This window comes from Carassius carassius, chromosome 28, assembly GCF_963082965.1.
Source record: "Carassius carassius chromosome 28, fCarCar2.1, whole genome shotgun sequence".
Lineage (NCBI taxonomy): Eukaryota > Metazoa > Chordata > Actinopteri > Cypriniformes > Cyprinidae > Carassius > Carassius carassius.
In genome coordinates, this window is record NC_081782.1 from 13079660 (window position 1) to 13100142 (window position 20483).

A 20483-nucleotide genomic window follows, 5' to 3' on the forward strand; every position below is an offset into this window, starting at 1 on the left:
AAATCCATCAACTCGTATTGAGATTTGTGAATTCTTAGAATGTATGTTTGTATAACTGAATGATTGTGTACTGTGTATTTATCACCATCGTTTCTAATAACTAACTTCATTATTTGTAACTATTTTTTTTTTTTGAAAATATTATTTCTAACGTTATAAGGTAATTATGACTTAGTTTATGTACCATAATTGAAAATGCTGTCCAATGCCATTCTGTTATAATCTAATTACATATAAACTGAATATAAAAAATCAAATAATAAAGTGTCTTAAATAGCCTATTTATTACAGTCTTAACCAAACAGGGAGGTAAAATTAAACATTTTGAAATTTAAAGTATTAAATTATTGTTTAAATGCTACATGCTCACAAAATACAATATAAAATAGTCTATGCAAAACTATTTCAGGAAGAGTTGAATGTCACCTCATCAGTCAGTTTAAATAAAATAACTGCTCTTGAGCCCTTTGTCACTTAATCAGACAAGCTTTTTTGCACTAAAAATCTTTTTATCTGCACTGTTTGTTCACTTCTCTGGTTTGTATTCTGCCATGTGCCTTGCACTGCTTTATTTAACTGTATTTTTATTATATGTCTTTTTTACATGGCCTAATTGTATAGTTGCATCTTATATTTTACATTTGATCTAGATTTTTAGGCTCTACTGTTAGTGTTATCTGTATGTACCGAGGGTCTGAGAGTAACGAAATTTCGATTCTCTGTATGTATTTACTGTACATGTGGAAGAATTGACAATAAAGCAGACTTGACTTGATGTCACATTTAAAACAGTGGCTCTCAACCAGGGGGCATGAGCAAACTTCCAAAGTGGTCCCAGAATGACTTCAAATTGTTTAAATTATTATTATTATTTAGTTTACATTAATAATATGATTAATATGTTAAATCAATCTAACTTAAAACGATTAAAAAACGCAACCGGAAAACTGAAATTATTATTTGTATTTTTTAAACTGAAGATCATACAGATCTTGAAACTTATGGAATCACAATATTAATTGTTGGTAAATAATAAAATGTATTATACAGGGGCCTCCGATTAGAAAAAAACAAAACAAACGTATTTGTTCTTCGTGACCCGATCGGTCATTTCCGTGACAAGCGACGTCACGTCGCATCAGCCCGCCCCTTCTCCTCGGAGAAGAAGCGTCGCCATTTTAAGTGAATGAGTTTCATTTCACATCGCAACTGTAGGACGGAGAACCTCAGGAACGTTTTCAACCTGTTTCTCTTTTATACTGTTAGTGGGGAATTGACTGCTATGAACTGAATCTCTTCCTAGAGCCAATCAACAAGTAGCTCAAAGTCAAGTAACGCATAAGACAGTTGATTTTTTGCACTGAATGTAGTACGTTAGAGGAAATGGCTGTGGAAAGCATGACTGTCCATCCAAACTCCCCAACAGCCAACCACGAACACAACAGTCTTCTCACTGACGAAAGGTCGAGTAATATCATCATATTTCTATCCAACTATTGATTTGTCCTTTGCTTTTTTTCCAAAAACAAAAAGCAAGGGCATTTGCTTTTTTTTTTTTTTTTTTTTCAAAGGGATTAAAGTCGCCTTTTCTGGGAGCGTGCAGAGGTAACGAAACGCCATCTTGAAGCGTTACAGTCTGGAAGGTCATTAGCGAATCAGGAAAACATTCAGAATATGATCAAGTTTACATTTTATCAGCTACTTTTCGAAGCTTTTGTAAGCGAAGACCAAGGGGCCACTGACTACGCCAAAACATTGTTTAAGTAACTCGATGTTTTCATCACAGATACAGAACAGACGGACAAAAGAAAACACGGTTTTGGTTATTAAACACAAATTACAATTCGACTTAATGCCAAAAGCGTACTTTATGTAATGTGGCGGGTAAATGGTAAAATACATCCGCGGCAACGCATTAATGAATTTGTATCTTTAACCATCGCGAGCCCTGGACGACGCTAAAGCTAGCAGTGCTAACAGTTAGCAGACGAGTTACAATAGAAATACAACAATAACACGGCTAACGGAAGCTAGCGAGAGGCAACGGACAAGCATGGTTTAAAACGTGTCCGATTGATTAATCATCGCTTTATTTAATTTAACTTATCATCGAATAAACGATTACGATTCAGTTTATCTTTACGGAATAGCATTATTTACCCTAGGCGATGTTAATTTGTATCGGTTTAGCACTTAGCATGTATGGTGACGTTAAGTGTCACGAGCTGCGCACTTAGATTTATTGGGGATGTCAATAAATATCTTAAATCTATATATGCTTATTTCTTCAGGGTTTTGCATGTTTGAGTTTTGCGTTTGTATTTTAAAGTTAATGTACACTCTTATACCGCTATATTTCCTAATAACACGTTCTTGGAGTTTACCGTCAGTTTTAAAATATTAATATTTTTCGTAAAGCTGTAAAGAAATCACAATTTATCGTCTCATTAATTTAGCTTGCAATATTTCATTAACAGTACGACATTTGGACGATACAAACTAATAATGGAAATCATTTGTTCCCATAGTTTATAGCTCTTTTGGCTCATTAAGTGCTGCTCCTCAAGTCCTCCAGGTCAATCATTTGTTGAGAGTTCAAAAAAAACACTGTCGCTTATTGATAATTTGTTACACGTGCCACAACAGGTTTCCCTGTTTTTTCATATTCTAGTTTTGTTGTGCACTGGTTAGTTTTGTGTGCACATGCATCCCTCATGAATCTTTACTTGCTCCAATGTGTCAAAAGCATTCAAGGTCTTACCAAAACATGAAGCAACACACGAAAGTGCTTAACCATACCACCATTGTCTGCATATGCCCAAAAATGCAACCTATCACCTCCCTTGAAAGTCATATTGAGAATCATAACTAAGTTATTAGTATTTCACAGTAAGTATTTTTTCAGTTCATTACCAGAAATGTAAAGGCCAACATTTTGTCTTTGCATGAAATGTGCCTTATTACTTGGATACATGTAGTAAAAAAGAGGTAGTTTGTCAAATCTGCAAGGTGCATTATTAATATAAGCAAATAATACAAGTGTGGCCCTTATAGAACTTGACTAACTGTTCAGAGAAGCAGATGACATGAGTTTATCTTCATTTAATGAAAGATTAGAGTCACACAGTCAGTTGAAACAGAAGTTTGTATATTTATTGTAACTGTAAAAAGCTTTTGGAATCATCTTGTAAAATATCCACAAGTTGAAGATTTAAATTGAAGTAAAATGAGTTTTGTTTTCCAGTAAAGTTCATAGAAATGGGTGGATTAAGACCCTCATGCAGATTTTAGATTGTTTTTAACATGTCTAGGTGTATTAAATTGTCATCACACGATGGTTGCTTTTTTATACTAGTTAAAGAGACTGGGATACATAAGAATTATGCAGATGTGTCAGCTGATTTACCTTCTGTGGTAATAATTTAATCTTGTATTGTTTGAATTATTTCTGACCCAGAGGTTTGCATTGCGGTTTGTCTGAAAGCACATGTGCTCTTGTCAGAAGTTGCATTGCACAGACCTGTTGTTTTTCTAGGCCAAAGTTGAGGGGTTGGTTAGGTGATAATGTTTTTTCAGTGCTTCTTTGTGTTATGTGGCAACTCCTTATCGCTGAATAGGAGTTTTAAAAGGCTCTCCTGCCTGAATGTAATGTCATTGTAAATGTAATTTATCCTTTAAATACTTATATATGTGTTAGATCTCCTATGAACAGAGTTGCTTTGAGTTGTTCTCAGCAGGGCACAAATGAGCAGTGAACATTTGACACCCTTAGTATGATGACTGAAGCAACTAAATTAAAGTATTGCATCTGTAGATTGGCAGCCCTGTTTATAAAGAGATCTCACTTGACCTCACTGTCTATAGTTTGAACATCAGTTAAGACATCTCAATTTTGCTTAGTTATCTACAATGTGTAATGTCAAGTGAATTGTTATTATCTCAACCAACGGAAATCGTCTTGTCAGAATTAAGAATGAAGGCCCACTTAAAAAGCATTTAATAGATTGAATGTTCTCTTCTGCATAGTTTATGACAACAGCATCCTTTTTGAAATTTACCAGTTATCATAGACTAGAAGTAAATGAGTTCTCCAATGGCAATGAGTCAAATAAAAAAGTAATTTCCTGTGTAACGCTGTTCTGAGTTGTGACATTGTTTTTGTATTTTGTCAAACAGGCAAGAAGATGGGGAACTGGAAGAAGGTGAGCTGGAGGATGACGGCGGAGAGGCAGAGATGCCCAGCGGTGAGGGAGCTGATCCCCAGGATAAACCTCGCCGAAGCAAGGAGCACCATGCCAGTGAATCAGATGATGAAAAGTCTCATCGGCGGAGGAGAAAGAGAAAGAGGGAGAGAGAGCGTGAAAAAGAAAAAAGGAGGGCCAAGAAAAAGCGTAAATCTAAGCACAAGGTAAGTGTTTTTGTTAATATGTTTTTATAATAGTCCCTTATGCTTACCAGGGCTGATTGTATTTGATCAAAATACAGTACAAACAGGTAATATTGAGAAATATTAATACAATAACACTTTCTATTTAAGTATATTTTAAAATGTAATTTATTCTCATGATGGCAGAGCTGAATTTGAGACCATTCCTTCATTTTTCACTGTCACATGATCCTTTAGAAATCATTTTAATATGATCATTTGCTGCTCAAGAAGCATTTGTTTTTATTAATGTCAAAAACAGTTGCTGATTAATGTTTATGTGGAAACTGTTATAAAAAAAATTTCACCAGGATTTTTTGATTAATAAAATGTTCAAAAGAGGAGCGTTTATTTAAAATGAACACTATAAATGTCTTTAGTCGCATTTTATCAATTTAATGTGTCCTAGCTGAATAAAAGTATTAATTAATTTTTTTTTTTACCCTGCTGACCACAAACATTTGAATGATTGTGTATGTCATCTTCTCAAATATATTTATGTGTAATGCAGCGTCACGCATCCTCCAGCGATGACCACTCAGACTACAGCGACGAATCAGATTACAGTCCCAGTGAAAAGAGAAAATACAGGGAATACAGCCCTCAGTATCCTCCCGCTGTGAGTAAAAGATTAGTTTTGTTCAGGGCTTGATTTATTTAAAGTAACACTCATGACACAACAACTTCCTTTACTGGCCAGCCAATCATGGGCGCTAACTATGGTTGTTAGTTCCATTTGAATTTGCGATCATATTTGCTTCTGGGAAATGCACCCCAGATTAGGTTTTAATCCCAGTCTGTATTATGTCACTATTTTTAGTCTCAAGGAGGTTACCCTCCTGCTCCCTCTGGTCATGGAGGTCCCATGCCAAAGAAAGTTGGCTATATGAAGATGGACAAGCAGGGTTATGGTGGCTATGATGACTATGAGGAGGAAACGTATGAAGGAGAAGAGGATGAGGACATGGGTGATGATGACTATGATGATTTCACCAAGGAACTAAACCAGTACCGCAAGGCCAAAGAGGTCGGAGGTGGTCCACGTGGCAGAGGTGAATGTTAATTTCATGGTCTTGGTTGAATGTTTTGATGCATATTAACAAAAGTGGTATACTTCATTTCTAATAATCCTTAGGTAGGCTAGATGTTTGGAGTTTGTCCTTTAGTTACAATGTCAAAAGCATGACAAGCATCACATGTTCAGTGTCTGCATACTTCATTTTTTGACTCAAAGTGTGTGAATTCACATCAGTGTGTCAGCATTTGTGTGATTACATCTGGTGAACCTTATTACTGTCACACAGGTGGCAAAAACCGCATGAAGAACCACAGAGGTCGAGGCAGAGGAGCAATGAGGGGACGTGGTGGGAGAGGAGGAGGCAGAGGGAGAGGACGGGGCAAAATGGGAGGAGAGAATGATGATGGTGATGGCATGTACGATGAGATGGAGGTTGGTCTTAATTTGCAAGTTATTAACTTCCTCAAGTTATTAACAGCGACTTTTTTGATTTCTAATTCTAGAAAAGGAAATGACCAAAATCTTAAGAAAACGCTATTGAAAGTTATTTAGGAGATATGAATCTGCTACAATTGCATTTTACAATCTATAAAAGTTATTTGCTAAAAATCATGAATGACTGACAGAGACATGATTCATCAAATATTCCAGCTATCTCACACCTGGGATTATCCTGTGTGCCATTTACTATTTGGCAAGCTGTACAAATTTAACAAGTCATTTTGTCTTTTACTTAACCTTAAGACATGTGTTTTTTTGATAGTATGGAGATGATGACTTTGACAACATGGGAGATGATGACTATGATGATTACTCAAAAGAGCTAAATCAGTACAGGAAATCAAAGGACAGAGGACGGGGTGAGTTCTACTTAAATAATAGATGTAAGAACACACCTAAATCTCAGATCAGCATTGAAGGTAAAGTATTACTTGTTTGAGTGTTTATCATTTCTAACCTTATTTTTGTTTTCTTCAGGTGGAAAAGGTGCGCGAGGTCGTGGGAGAGGCAGAGGAGGTCGAGGAATGAACAGGGGGAGAGGGAGAAATCGAGGGAGGGGCCGTGGAGGAGACCAAGGTCCCGATGAAGATAACAGTGGAGATATGGACGTGGGGGTAAGACAGTTCTACAGACTGTCCGCTTGGTTCATAATCAATCAGCAAAACCTAAATTAGCAACTGAATCATTTGTTCTCTGACTGCTTTAGGATGGATCTGGAGGCTCGAGGAGGAATGATCAGGAGAAACACGGACCGGACAAGAAGGGGAAAGCTATCTGTAAATACTACATTGAGGGACGCTGTACATGGGTAAGCTTACTTTAGTGGATGTTACATATAAAATTGATTGTAACACAATCTAGATGTCATTGTCTTTAAAAGCATTAAAATAAATGATCGTATGTTTAAATCAGTCATGTCTGACTTATAAGATGATGCAAAATCACATATGACTGCGGACAACCTGACTTATTTCTGTATTAAATGCTGTCATTGTATCATCAGGGTGACCACTGTAACTTCAGTCATGACATTGAGCTGCCAAAGAAGAAAGAACTCTGCAAGTTCTACATCACTGGCTTCTGTGCACGAGCAGAAAACTGTCCTTACATGCATGATATCCTTTGGTCATTTTGCTTGATTGTATTCTCATGAGCACGTATCATCTATATAAAGACATTTTAATGATACAGTCATGCACTCTGATGTTGAAATAACTCCTTGACTCCACTGCACGTGATTTCCCTTGCAAGCTGTTCCATACAACAGGGAACTGTGTGAATGGTGAGGAGTGTATGTTCTCCCATGAGGCCCTAACAGAAGATACTCAAGAGCTGCTGGATAAGGTGACCTTCATCAATATTTTTAATTCAGATGTAGTTCTCTCATTGTTGTTTCTATGCACGTAGAGTAACCCTGCTCCTATTTTTTTTCATTGAAGATGCTGGCAGAGGATGCAGAAGCTGGTGCAGAAGATGAGAAAGAGGTTGAGGAACTTAAAAAGCAAGGCATTAACCCTCTTCCAAAACCACCCCCAGGTGTTGGTCTTCTCCCAACTCCACCAAGACCTACTCCAGGGGATTCCTCTGCACCCGGAGACTTTGGAATACCTGGTGCCCCACATGGTAATATCCCTCCAAGTTGTCCAACAGCTCCAGGCCCTGGTACAGGCCCTGTTCCTGGTCCTGGAGTTGGGCCATGCCCAGGCCCTCCTCCTCCCTGCCCAGATGGAAGCACCTTCCAAGGGCCACCAAACCCCAATGGCGGTCCTCCGCCACCTATGGGTCCACCACCTTCTTGTGGAGGAAATGCTGGAAAGAAGATTCCATCCTTATTTGAGATTGTGGTGAAGCCCACAGGACAGCTTGCACAAAAACTGGGTGTCAGGTTAGCTATTTTTTCTTTCTGTCAAGTCATCTTGGTTTACTTACTAGCCGAGTACAGAATGTACTGACAAAGACGCACTCTTTACAGAGGACCAGGTCCTGGCAATGCTGCTGCAGGACCTCAGGGACCTCCTGCAGGTCCCCCAGGTGCACCTCCGCCTCGCTTTCCTGGGGCCTCACCACCAGGACACATGGGTCCGGGCGGTCCTCATGATATGCCTCCGATGGGCCCATCTAACATGAATCAAGGCCCTCCATCAATGGGTACAGGACTGCCAATGATGCAGAACTTTGGCCAAGGAGATGGACCACCAAACCCGGGCATGATGCCTCCAGGTGGTGGAACATCTGGTAGCAACTTTTATGATAACTTCTACCAGCAACAGCAAGTTATGTCGATAGATGGAGGTGGAAGAGATGGTGAGTTCATTTTGTATTTTAACTTCAGTTCTTTATTAAATTCCAAATTAACTTTTATCAGTACATGCATTGCCTGAGACTCGGACTCGTGTCCTTGTTGTTTTGTTGTTGCTCACACCATGCTGTACCATTTGAGCTAATGTGAGCTGCTTTATTGTCCTACTCTGTTCTACTTCTGAAACAAGAGATTAGTATTTAGCCTCATTCTTCGCTTCCTTGTACAGGTGACAACTTTCAAGGTGTGGGTGGTGGAAACTTCAATGATCAGTCACCTGGGAACCAGAACTCTGGAAGCATAGAGGGTCCAGCTAATGTAGGCCCATCTAATCAGCCTGGTACAGCAGTGCCAGATTTCCTGCCCCCAACGCAGCGTGTGCTGTTTATGAGACTCCAGCAGAAACAACAGGAGGATGAGGAGAGAGCCAGGAGGCTGGCTGAAGGAGGAGGAACTGAGAGGGAGAATGAAGGTACTAATGAAAAACATTATGCCCCCTTCATGAAACACGAGCAGAATTAATTTTTGTGTAAAGTGTTCATAAAGCCGTTCTGACATAAACTTTCAAATTCATGAAAATGTTCATATTTTCAAAATGTACTCCTGCTCGCTACCATGTGTAAATGGTGCGTAAAATGTTCTGTGTTCTTTTTGGCAAACTGATGACACAAAATTTTGATACACTGCAATAATAAAGTTAATTTGCCTTTGGACACTTTTTTTTTTAATTATTATTATTATGATTGTTTTATTTTTATTTTTTTGCAGCTGAGTTGATAATTGTAAAAGGCAGCTCAATTTATTATATTTGGCAAATTTCTTAAAAATTAAATACTAGTAGGCTAATACATTGCCGCTGTTAATATTACTTACCATAGCAACTAAAGCGTCTCAGCTGGAAATACGCTGTTCCACCAAAGCCACCAGCTGGTGGTTTTAAGAAGAGAGCCTGACATTTTTTCCGCTGGCTGAAAACACTTTGGTGGTCACACATTATTGAATATTTATTGATAAGCATATGGCCTAATCTTTTTTTTGCATTTATGCAGTATACTGGAGCCAGACCTGAGAAAGTAGAACAGAATATTCCACTGCGTTCCTGTACACGCAGTTTGCGTAGCTGTAATTCATAGGTGGGGATCATGCTAATTGTGAATGATGCACAAGCACCCTGTTCACGAAGGATTGGAATTCATTATCATACACGTTTTACTGTCAAATCGAAGAGTTTGTGAATCCGGAGGAGAGTTTTCGGGAAGGTCCATTTTATGCTCAAATTACTCAGAATTTACTCATATATTTACGCAAGTTTCATGAATGAGGACCATTGCCTTTGCTTGCAGCATTTAATACAATATCACATGACATATTTTCTGCAGAATCAACGTGCATAGCTTTTATACAAGATTGTTCACTCTTTACCAAAGTACTTTTCAAGGAAGCTGGCTTTTTAAGATTAAAATTTTTTGTCATACAAATAGCTGAGGTTTTCAGAGCCCTAACTTTAAATGTATAAGTTGCCAAGGCTATTTCTGGGAAGGAAACATTTCAAGGGCTCTGCTCAAAGCTTGACCCTGCCCAGGACCTCGTAATACTGTAAACATCCTCTGGCCTGGGGTTGCGCAATCTTGCCATAAAAAAATCTTGTCCCTCCACTAGATGGTGCTTTCTTGCACTGAGTCAAACTTACATAGGCTGATGTTTTTAGATTAGACTGCCAGTTAAAAGAAAGTCCCACTGATCTCTGAATCTCTGCACTTCCATTTACTTGCAGGAGATTCAGCAAACTGGTATTCCAGTGAAGATGAGGATGGTGGTGGCAGTGTCACTTCCATTCTTAAAACCTTGCGGCAACAAACACAGACCCAAGGCCCAGCCAAGCCGGATGGAGCTCCCAGTGACCCTCGTCTACAAAAGTCTCAGCCTGCACAGACACCCACCCGACCAGCAGATCCCCGTCTAGCGCGAGACCCTCGACTATCCCGCAACACAGACTCCTCTCAGGCACCTGAAGCCAGTGCTTCATCCTCTCTATCTCCTACCCCTTCAGATCCCCGTCTTGCCCGGCATGCAGCCGCCCATGCACCTAAACCAGAGCCCCCACTTGTGTACAAACCCCCGCCATTGACCGCCCCGGCCAGTAATGAAGAAGAGGAAGGTGAGAGGATGCTGAGGGACAAGCCCGTGCCCATCCCCCTTGATCCTTTAATGGGCATGGCTTTGCGTGATCCCCGCTCCCAACTACAGCAGTTCAGCCACATTAAAAAGGATGTAGTACTACACAAGCCTTCATTTTCTAAGGCAGTGCTGTGGAGTCCTGAAGACTTAATTCCTATTCCCATTCCTAAACAAGACTTGCTCCCACTGCCCCCTGGCATCCCTCCAGTTACCGCCATGGATCCTCGTTTGTCCCGTACACAGCCACCGCACCAATCTGTCTCTCTCCCTCCTACTGCTCCTCCTGCTGAGCAGTCAAATCAGTCCTCCTCTTCCCTACCAGACTTTGAACTGCTCTCCCGCATCCTCAAAACTGTCAATGCCTCTTCATCCAGTCCTTCTCAAGGCGCTTCTACAGGAATCTCTTCACCTCCGTCCGTCTCTGCCGAGAAGCCCGTTGACCCTCGAATGGCACGAAAAGCCACTGCCGACCCCCGACTCCAGCCACAAAAATCTGCCCTAAAGTCCACTTTGGAGGCATCTGCTCCTCAAGGATCTCCCCCAGCTGCCTCCTTATCTCCACCTTCCTCCAGCCCCAGCATCGCACCCTACGACCCTCGGCTGCTATCAGCAGGAGGGTCAGTTCGAGGTGTTGGAGCTGGTGGCGTAGGTAGCGGCAGCGGCAGCAGCAGTAACGTGCTGAGTGGCATCAGTCTGTACGACCCTCGGACTCAGGGCTCAGACAAAACCGAGGGTTCAGGGACCTCTAGAAACACTAGTCCTCCCCCTGAGCCCAAGTCAAGTGAAAGTACAGCAGCTTCATCTAAACCCAAGTCTAAAGAGCCCCTGTTTGTGCGCAAGTCTGCGCTGGACCAGCCGGAACCGGAGAAGAGCTCGACGGAGCAGACTACGGATCGCTACAACAGCTACAACCGCCCTCGACCCAAACCTTCACCTTCACCCAATGCAGGGACTGCTGCAGGGGCCCCTGCCACAGGCAGTCCATCCGCAACTGGTCAGGGCCCTACTGGTTCTACAGAGCAGCCCGCAGGAGTTCACAACCTTCCTGTTTCCACACTGTTCACTATGGTAAAGCAGGTCAACAAAACAAGTGGCACTGGCAGCCCTTTTGGCGGCAATAGCCCCGCACAGCCTGACGTGGCTGAACAGGACAATGGCTCTCTAAAAGATGTTTTCAAAGGCTTTGACCCCACAGCGTCACCGTTTTGCCAGTGAACTCTTCTAAGCCGCTTTAGGACTTTTAGGTGTGCGGCTTCACAGATACCCGATATATAAAGATATTCACTCTTGCCAGGTTACACACCACAGTATTCACATATAGATTTCTATTGGACGGTTGGGATTGGGAGGGATTATATCTGTACTAGTGAAGAGAAAGAGAAAAAATAAAACGCTATTTTAAAACCGAATGAGAAACGTTTAAATAAAATGTTCATTTTAAGGACCTCTATGCGTGTATACATCAAGAAAAACTGAAATACATTAATTTTGGCGTTACGAAAGACAAACACTTTCATCATCCTATACTAAACAGGTTCATTGGATTATGACCCATTACCCTTACCAAATCATCCTGCTCGAGTTTGCCGGCTGACTTTTTTTGTCCACCTGGCTTCAGGGAGACTTTATTTACTGCCACTCCCTTTGCCTCCTGCGGTGGAGCTGAACTAGTTCATGTTGTTTGCTGTCACTTTTCATTTGCTTCCCACCAGTGATTTAGATCTTTTAAAAGACATTTTAGCTAAATTTCATCTCTGCTTAGACTAGTTTGCTAATTTTTCACGTCTGTATGGATGCCGCTTATATTCCTATTGCTTCAAAATCGTGTTTAGTCTATTGATGCCACTCCACAGATGAGACCTACCATTGTATGTGTTTGTGTCACATGTGAAATCATTTTAATTTATTTTTTATACTTAAGCGGTCTGCTTTTTTTTTTCTTCTTCTTCTTCTTTGTAACGTGGCTGTCAGATTGAACAATTTTATGAATGTGTATATATATATATAAATATAAATATATATACATGTGTATAGAACATATTCTTCCCATTTGGTTTGTAAATTAACTTGAATTGTGCAACAGCTAATGTTGATGGAATATATATCATGTCATTCTGTAGTTTTCTCACAGCTCTGTCATGCCTTCCCTGAAACAGGTGGTATGTCTCAATGACTGCTCTGAAGTATCTTGGGGTTTTTTTTGTTTGTTTTTGGGTTGCCTCTCTGCAAATGACGGCTTTGTAAATTGAAAAATGTCCATATTTGACAAAAGGTAACATTTTGTAACCATTCATTGTAGGTAAAGTTGTGAAGTATTTAATAAAGGCAATACCAGATTGAAAACGAGCAGGACCTCAAACAGTGAGTGAATCGGTGGTGTTGGTTGTATCATGATTCTTTTGTCCATCTGTGTGAGCGTGATATGAGTCATTTCCTCTAGATTCCAGGTCTACGACATTCCTTACTCTTTATTGTTGGTAGGGTTTTACAAAGGTATGGCAAGAAGGATGATTGTGTCATTGGTGTTTCAAACCTGAATGAATTTATTTCATCTAAAGAACAAAAAAAGAACAAAGTTAGTAACCAAACAGTTTTGGTGACATTTGACCTCCATTGAATGGAGAAAAGAAAAATATTTCTTAAAATATCTTCTTTGCATTTCCACAGAATTAAGTCTTACAGGTTTTAGAAGGGCATAAGGAAGATACAGAAATAATTTTATTCCTTTAAGTGCAATGTAGGTTACCTTTATGGCACTTCCCTCAGCACCAATGTAAACTGAAGAAATCTCAGTTAAGTTAAAGTTGTGTCAATTTATCACAGGGCTTAACAGTGTCTTTGCTGTTACGCTGAACCTCCCTAAAATGAGAAACCACATAAAAAGATCCTATTTGACTTTGTTTTACATTAGTCGGTTGTAAACACATTTCTATACAGGCTACCGCCACACCCTGCTGTTTTTATAAATGTAGTGGCCACTAAATTCTGCTTTTTTTCTGCCCATGTTTTATATTTTAACTGCTACAATCTGATTCAATATACAGCAAGATGATCCAAAAAGCACCAAGTTCATTATGGATGACTCCACTCCAGTATTTACAAATTCTATATAAATATGAAATAATGTATACTGTATATTTAGCTATTTAAAATGCCTGAGACATCTGAAAGGTTGTGCTTGAGTAGCTCTGAACCTAAGGAGTGCTGATTTTCTGTGGCAGGGGAAACTGGCCTTGATTAAATGGAGGCAAAATTCGCGTAATGCTCTTACAAAGTAGCTTATTTTAGCCCAGATCCTTTGTTTCAAACTGTATGCAAAGCTTTTCTCAGAACTAAAATACAGCTGCCTGTCACGGATACCTAGTGTCAACACCAATTGAAAATAGAATAGCTGAACCTTCATAAGAATGATGCATGGCATATATTTTGTAACTAAACCTTTTCAGCTAAATTTTAAGGCGCAAGTAAACATGATATCAATCTAAAAAGATTATAGTTGCAGTATTAATTTCTTACATAAAAAATATTTTTCTGTACTTTATAGGGCATTAAATAAAATAATAATGTGGCATTTAATTTACAGCTATAACCTTATATAATTATTTTTTATGTGGAAAACAATGTCAGAGACTACTATCAATATAAACATTTTACTGTCATCCTATTTTTAGTGTTACTTTAACTGGAAGCCCTGCTCTCAATCTAGAGCTGTTTAGGAGATTAAGTCGTTCTAAACGTCATGCCAAATTTCTACAGCCATCATGTTTGTGATTCCCATGTGGACACAACTACAACCTTGTCTTTGGTCCCTCCACCCTATTTCCTGCCCTCTTTGAGGAATTCCATCCAGTACTCATTTTTCTTGGCAAGACAGATCTGAGCCAGGCACTAGAGCGGGAACGAGATGTCTGCTTAAGAGACCTCAAAAACAAAACCGTCTTCCTTTACAAAACAGACAGGGAAATTCATTGAGTCAACGAGTGGAGCCTTCCTTTTCACTTGAAACGCTTTCTTCCTATTATTCCACTGGTGTGGATAAAGGGGAAATAACATATTAAAATAGACTATGTAAAATATTCTCTGGTTTGACAAAAATAGCCCGGAATAGGTTTGAATTCCAAAATTTGAATGGGTAGGCAAAATGTTTGCAAATAGTCATCATAAAATTGCTAAAATTGTCCTGCTTTAAAAAAAAAAAAAATAATAAAAAATCTTATTATAATGGCCAGCATCTTATGAGAGTAATATTATTTATTTTGATATAACTACACTCTCTAGCATAAAATCATGCATTTATGTATACCTAAGCAAGCAACTTTTTATTTCAACTCAACATGTGTGTGAAAATGCTGTTTAATGATAATTACCGCGGTCAATTCAAACATACTATATACTGAGTTCCCACAGCAGCCCCTCGGCCCTCTGGGAACTATCTGCACTAAATGGGTCATGCGGCCTGTTTACTTCTTTTTCTGCGGAGCTGTGCCTTTTCCCAAGTCTGCTCTCGTTAAATTGCTCTTGTAAATCACACCGATTTTGTGACATGTCTGAACTGAAGTAAGCTATTTCCAACTGGGCTAAAGATTAATATATAAATATTTTATTCATCACTCTTTGTTCTATTTCAGTCCTTTGTATTGTTTTCTTATCTTATATAGCAATCACTGCCCACACTGGCAGAATGTGTCCTTGTGAGGAGCAGACTAAATAGACCATGAATGCAAACATAGTGTGACTAAACTAGTGTAAAACTGTTTAAATGCTGTCCATTTATGATTATGGCATGCAGGCTTTAACAACATCATTCCAACTTTTGAACTCCAGTCACTTTAATCTGTCTGTACAGTGATAATACACTTTATTAAGCTCACTGATCTTACACAATGTTATGCTATTTATTCTATAGATAGATGAGGGCTAAAACAATCCAATAAGAATGTCCAAAATATGTCACACATCAGTAGATTGTCTGAGTCCATAGTGATTTCATGGTGGAATTACAGCTATTTTTCCATTTCAGCTTAGTGTGTCATCCTCCCAGAATGCCTTCTGATAGGCCTGTGCTCTGAACACTGTGAAAACACTCCAGAGCACTAATGCAAACCACATGTCATATCCCAAAATTCCCAGAATTCCCGCTAGTAAGGTCACTTAGCTAGTCAATTGTCCTGCAAAATTGGTCTCTGGTTTAGCATTCCCCCATTTACTGCCCATTCATACAATATACACAGTAACATATTTGATGGATTGACGACTTGAGAGGGCTTCTCAGAGGGGGGTGCTGGTTGACCCGAGGGGTCATTCTGGCCCTTTGCGTCAGAGCTGACCAGAAAGTGAACCCTCCAATGCTAAGCCACTGATTAATTCAACCAGAACAGACAATGGATCTTCCAAGAAATGATATGTGGAGGAGGATGGTCTTGATCCTCACATGGTTTCTGCAGTAATCTGTGACCTTATTGAAGACTCCCCAGTTGCACAAAATGGCACAGAAGTTTTATGCCATTATAGTTTTGTCTGTCCGTGGAGTAAGGGGAATTTCTAGGTCACTGAATCATAGTCTAAAGATCTTTTTCACACAGATAATGAGACATTATGGAATAGTATTCAGTCAGCTGGGTCATCACTATGATACATCAAGTGAAATCATGTTGAAATTTACCGGAAAAAAGCTCAAAAGCTTAATCCAGAACACTGAACACTGGGAATACAAACCTAAAAAATAGGTTAGACTGTGGTGTGTTGAGTGTGTGTTAAAGTTATAAATGTCAGGTCTGTGAATGTTGGAAGTCTGATAATAATTCCAGAGGTAGTCGTTGATTTTAACATTAACTAGAGCTTAAACCCACAGAGCCATAAAACAGAGACCTGTTTTACAGGATGGTTGGAAAGGGCCTTGTATGCATATTTGTAGTCTGAGATCAACTTGGCTTATAGTCTTATAGTGAGTGTCAAACAAATGTTTCTAATTTGGATCAAATTAATTTAATAAAAGTAGGTCCTTTTTGCTGTTTTCAACATCTTTATATGTGCTCGCATCAGCATTTTTATCTTTAAGTGTACTGATGATCTGGCACAGAGACACATCACATCACATTCATTGGTTTCTTTAGAAAGATGATACACAATTATGATACACCATTTTTTAATCTTTCAAAACATGAAATAATACATTTAACTTAAAACCAATTATAACAACAATGTAACATTTTTGCAAATTATTTTAACTTAAAATAGTAAGTCTTTGACAAACATTTAATGCTTACAAAATATATGTCTTATATGTTAGACAACTTATTGAAAATTATGGTATTTACCAGTAAATGCATATTACAACATTGTTTCTGTGCTTATGAAGCATGATTTCCTTTGTTTTTAGACTATTATTGGGACAGATCTACAACAGGGTAGGGCTTGTCTATCCCATGAGTCAATGCAGCATAAGCATGGGAAAAAAACATTGCCACATACTTGCTATGCTGAGTGGCCTGAAGGTAGAGGAAAAGCTCATCACTAATTGAAAATTCTGTCATCATTTAGTTATTGTCATATAATTTCAAAATTTATCCAACTCTGTTTTTTCCATAGAACACCAAGGGAGAAATTAACCAGAATGTTATAATGGATATGGATGGGGACTGGGCTGTCAAGCTTAAAAAAGGACAACAAAACACTATAAAAACATAAGGAACAGAAGTTGTTGACTTAAACTTGGTCACCACAGGCTACTTTCATTCATGAAAAAGAGTTGACATTATATTTTTAAATAATGTGTTTGTTTGTTTGTGTTAGCGTGTATGTTAAACAGATGACAAAAAGCCATAAGAGTTTTAAAGATATGAAGATGAGTACATGACTTAAAAGTGTTTTTTTAATACAAATTTTTTTGGATGAACTGTCCCTTTAATTACAAAGAAATAACTGATGGAGGAAGCCAGCACAAACGGAGCATATGTCAAGTGCGCACTTTAACACTTAAAACAGATAGACGCCGTACTGTGTGTGTGTGTGTGTGTGTGTGTGCGCGGGCGCGCGCGCAAACTCACTTTAGGCGTCCCCCTGCCTTCCTCCTGCCAAAGATTTGCTCATTCACGAGCATCGTCCCTGCCCTTCTGCAGCTCTTCACCCTCAGCTTCAGCGCGCTTAAGAGGTTTATAGCTACCCTAACGAGAACAGCTTATCCACTAACACCCCGGAATAACCTACCAGAACAGGATTTCAACGCAGGCATCAAAGGCAAGTACAGATACTTTCACCTGTAGTTTTAAATATTATAACTTAAATCTCAACTTACTAAACTCATCAATGCTCAGATTTATTGTGTCATGAAGAGCCTTAGTGATTAGGCTGCTTGTTGAATCAAATACAGTGTCATTTGTTCGTTAGAAAAAATAACACTGAAAACTTTGCTGCTTTAATTTTTCAGTATATAGCATTCATTGTACTTTTTTGACAACTTTTAATTTAATTTGTGGTGTCGGAAACCGACCTCAGAACTCTTAAAATGTAAAAGAATTAACAGACATTATTGCAAGTTAAATGGATATAACAGAATATTATGACATAGTGATAAGAACATTGTTTACCGTATATATACATCTAAAACTGTATTGTCCAATGGCTTTTTCATTGGACAAATCAGGGTTTTGGTGTACTGTAAAAACCTTTAATTATTATACTTAATCAAGGTTTTAGTCATCCACATTGTTCTCTCATTTGGTTATAAAAAAACTATGCAATTTCAAATAAATATAATAAAAAGCAATAATAAACTGATAAATAACCAAGCCTCCCACTTTCGAAACACCATGGTGGGTGTAGACTAAAGTCTCAGTTATGTTAAAGCAATGACACCATGTGGTTTAGAAGGGAAATCCGGGAATTGGCTGATCTCAAGGACTAACAGTGTTTAACCATTATATAACAGGAGTGTGTTAGTGTAACAAGTCCAAGTGATTTTCTGAAGGTCATGAGGACAGATGTCATATAAGACATGTAAATCACTTCTTCTCTCCATTTACAGAACACAGCTTTTAAACATTCAACATATATTTTTGTATATCTATCTATCTATCTATCTATCTATCTATCTATCTATCTATCTATCTATCTATCTATCTATCTATCTATCATTATTCTAATGTATAAAGTAAGGTTTCACAGTTGTGCTGTGCTGTGATACTGAGAAAATAATATCTCATTATTCAAAAGTGATAAATGTTTATATATTTCAGGGACACTTGATGTAAATAATGCATCTTTGCTGCATGTTATTCTGTTGTTCAGTGAAGGGAAGGTTTCCAAATGTTGTGCAATCTTCACACTACATTAAAATGTTGAATACAATAACACACGTTGGTGTGGATGTAATTTAATTTCTAGAGTTCAAAGGAGAACAGAAGTGGGGATTTATAGTCTCGTTCTCTACTGCCAATAATGTTCTGGGGCAGTTTCATAATATTGTCATAAAGGCATGCACGCAAATAACATCCTAGCTATTATATCTTTAGAAAATCCAATAAATTCCTGCAACATGTCGTGGAAAGATTGAAATTTTATGAGGGTTTGTAATTTATAGGTAAGTAGCTGCAAAGACTAGAGGAAAAAAAACATCTTATTCTCCTCTCTGGGGAGAAGAAAAACAGTGTTGCTTTCTTCATCGTTGAAATTGCACAGTAAACATATGAGCTTTTTTGTAACCCCACTCTTGAGTTTCACAGGGTGTAAATCTTTCTTCTCTTTGTTTGTTCCTCAGATCTGCAGTTGTGATGATACATTCCAGGAACTTCTGAAGAGTTTCGGACATAAAGGACGTCGCTTCTAGCAGCCACCGGGAAATTTAGAAGTGAAATAAAGGAGACAAACCAACCCAAACGTATGAAAGAGTTAATATCAGACTGAGGACTAGGTTCCTCTCCATTTCTGCAAAAAACATCATCACACGTTTGACACAAAATACTGGGAAACAGAATGCCAGCCAAGACACCCATGTACTTAAAGACATCCACACCAAAGCGAGGCAAGAAGCAGAAAATACGGGACGTTCTTTCAGGAGACATGATAAGCCCGCCGCTTGGTGATGTGCGTCACAGTGCCCATGTCGGGCCTGAGGGAGAAGGGGACATGTTTGGTGATGTGGGATTCTTGCAAGGCAAACTCAATATGCTTCCAACCCTCAATCAAACGCCTAGCTCTCGTTCTCACAGTATTGACAAAAGAATGGATGAGATCTGCGATGTGAATAGCAAGAGCCACACTTACCATCGCAGTCATAATTCACAACACAATTCTCTCCTCAAAACCACCATCTCCATGCCAGTGTTCATCGCTCCTGTGCAGCCTCCTCCTAAACCCCCACGACTGCATTTAGACGAGCAGCCGTCCCCTGTCCATAAGCAGCAGAATCACCATCACAGTCCCATGCAGCAGCGCTCCATGTCTGTGTGTGAGGAAGGGATTGGGAAGCGCAGGGATCCCTGTCGTGACCTCTCTCTCTCCGCCTCCATTGCAGTCCTGCCGCACATGGTGCCTTCCACGGGCTCCTTATCTGAGGCTTCCTCGGATGACTCCATGTCGGAAGGCTGCGGTCCGCTGGAGCCAAAACGAGGCTTGAGTCTGGACTCTGATGCAGGGCTTAGTAATGAGGACCTGCGGAGCGAACACTGTGAATCTCCCGCTATCTCTCCCAGCATATCACGCTCGGAGTCTCTTATGGGTTTGGACCTGGACCTGGGACCGTCCATTTTGGAAGATGTTCTTAGGATCATGGACCGTTATAAGAGTGGTCCATGTTATTGGTCATTCTAGGCTAACTGGAGATGTAAAATATTTAAGCACCAACAATTTGTTTATTTTTATATTTGCTATTAATTATTAAGATATGCTTTGCAGGGAAAGGAATTGTGATTTTGGCTATGTAGTAAATTTTTATGGAAAATGTCAGATATTTTGCATAAAGTTCAGAAAGTATCATTTTTAGTCAATGTAGGTCACTATTATCAAGTAATGACCCAAAATGGAGTTTTGATTTACTTCCACTGGAGTAAAAATATTATGCAGAT

At 39.1% G+C, this 20483-nt stretch overlaps 2 protein-coding genes across 3 annotated transcripts; both read left to right on the forward strand.

The window, feature by feature from the left end:
- Positions 1–1167: 1167 nt before the first annotated feature.
- zc3h4 (zinc finger CCCH-type containing 4) lies at positions 1168–12781 on the forward strand. 2 transcript variants are annotated; one of them, XM_059514404.1, is made up of 14 exons: positions 1168–1463; positions 4177–4408; positions 4938–5045; positions 5247–5478; positions 5731–5876; positions 6208–6328; positions 6423–6559; positions 6652–6753; positions 6949–7060; positions 7180–7289; positions 7385–7830; positions 7918–8249; positions 8474–8716; positions 10019–12781. In XM_059514404.1, exons 1-14 carry the CDS (start codon positions 1384–1386, stop codon positions 11635–11637), a joined length of 4020 nt encoding a protein of 1339 aa, XP_059370387.1. In that variant the 5' UTR covers positions 1168–1383; the 3' UTR covers positions 11638–12781. The 2 variants fall into 2 exon arrangements, with proteins under 2 accessions (XP_059370387.1, XP_059370388.1); XM_059514405.1 differs by having other exon boundaries at positions 6208–6304.
- Positions 12782–19177: 6396 nt separating this feature from the next.
- On the forward strand, positions 19178–20229 carry zgc:154093 (uncharacterized protein LOC777623 homolog). Its single transcript, XM_059513706.1, has one exon. It carries the CDS (start codon positions 19393–19395, stop codon positions 20227–20229), a length of 837 nt encoding a protein of 278 aa, XP_059369689.1. The 5' UTR covers positions 19178–19392.
- The last annotated feature ends 254 nt before the right edge of the window (positions 20230–20483 follow it).

What these genes read in the sequence shown, in the direction of transcription:
- zc3h4 (XM_059514404.1), top strand. Translation starts at nt 1,384, where the DNA reads ATGGCTGTGGAAAGCATGACTGTCCATCCAAACTCCCCAACAGCCAAC. An exon ending in AGTCTTCTCACTGACGAAAG is followed by an intron (nt 1,464 to 4,176) that starts GTCGAGTAATAT and finishes TTTGTCAAACAG; the next exon opens with GCAAGAAGATGGGGAACTGG. An exon ending in AGCGTAAATCTAAGCACAAG is followed by an intron (nt 4,409 to 4,937) that starts GTAAGTGTTTTT and finishes TGTGTAATGCAG; the next exon opens with CGTCACGCATCCTCCAGCGA.
- zgc:154093 (XM_059513706.1), top strand. Translation starts at nt 19,393, where the DNA reads ATGCCAGCCAAGACACCCATGTACTTAAAGACATCCACACCAAAGCGA.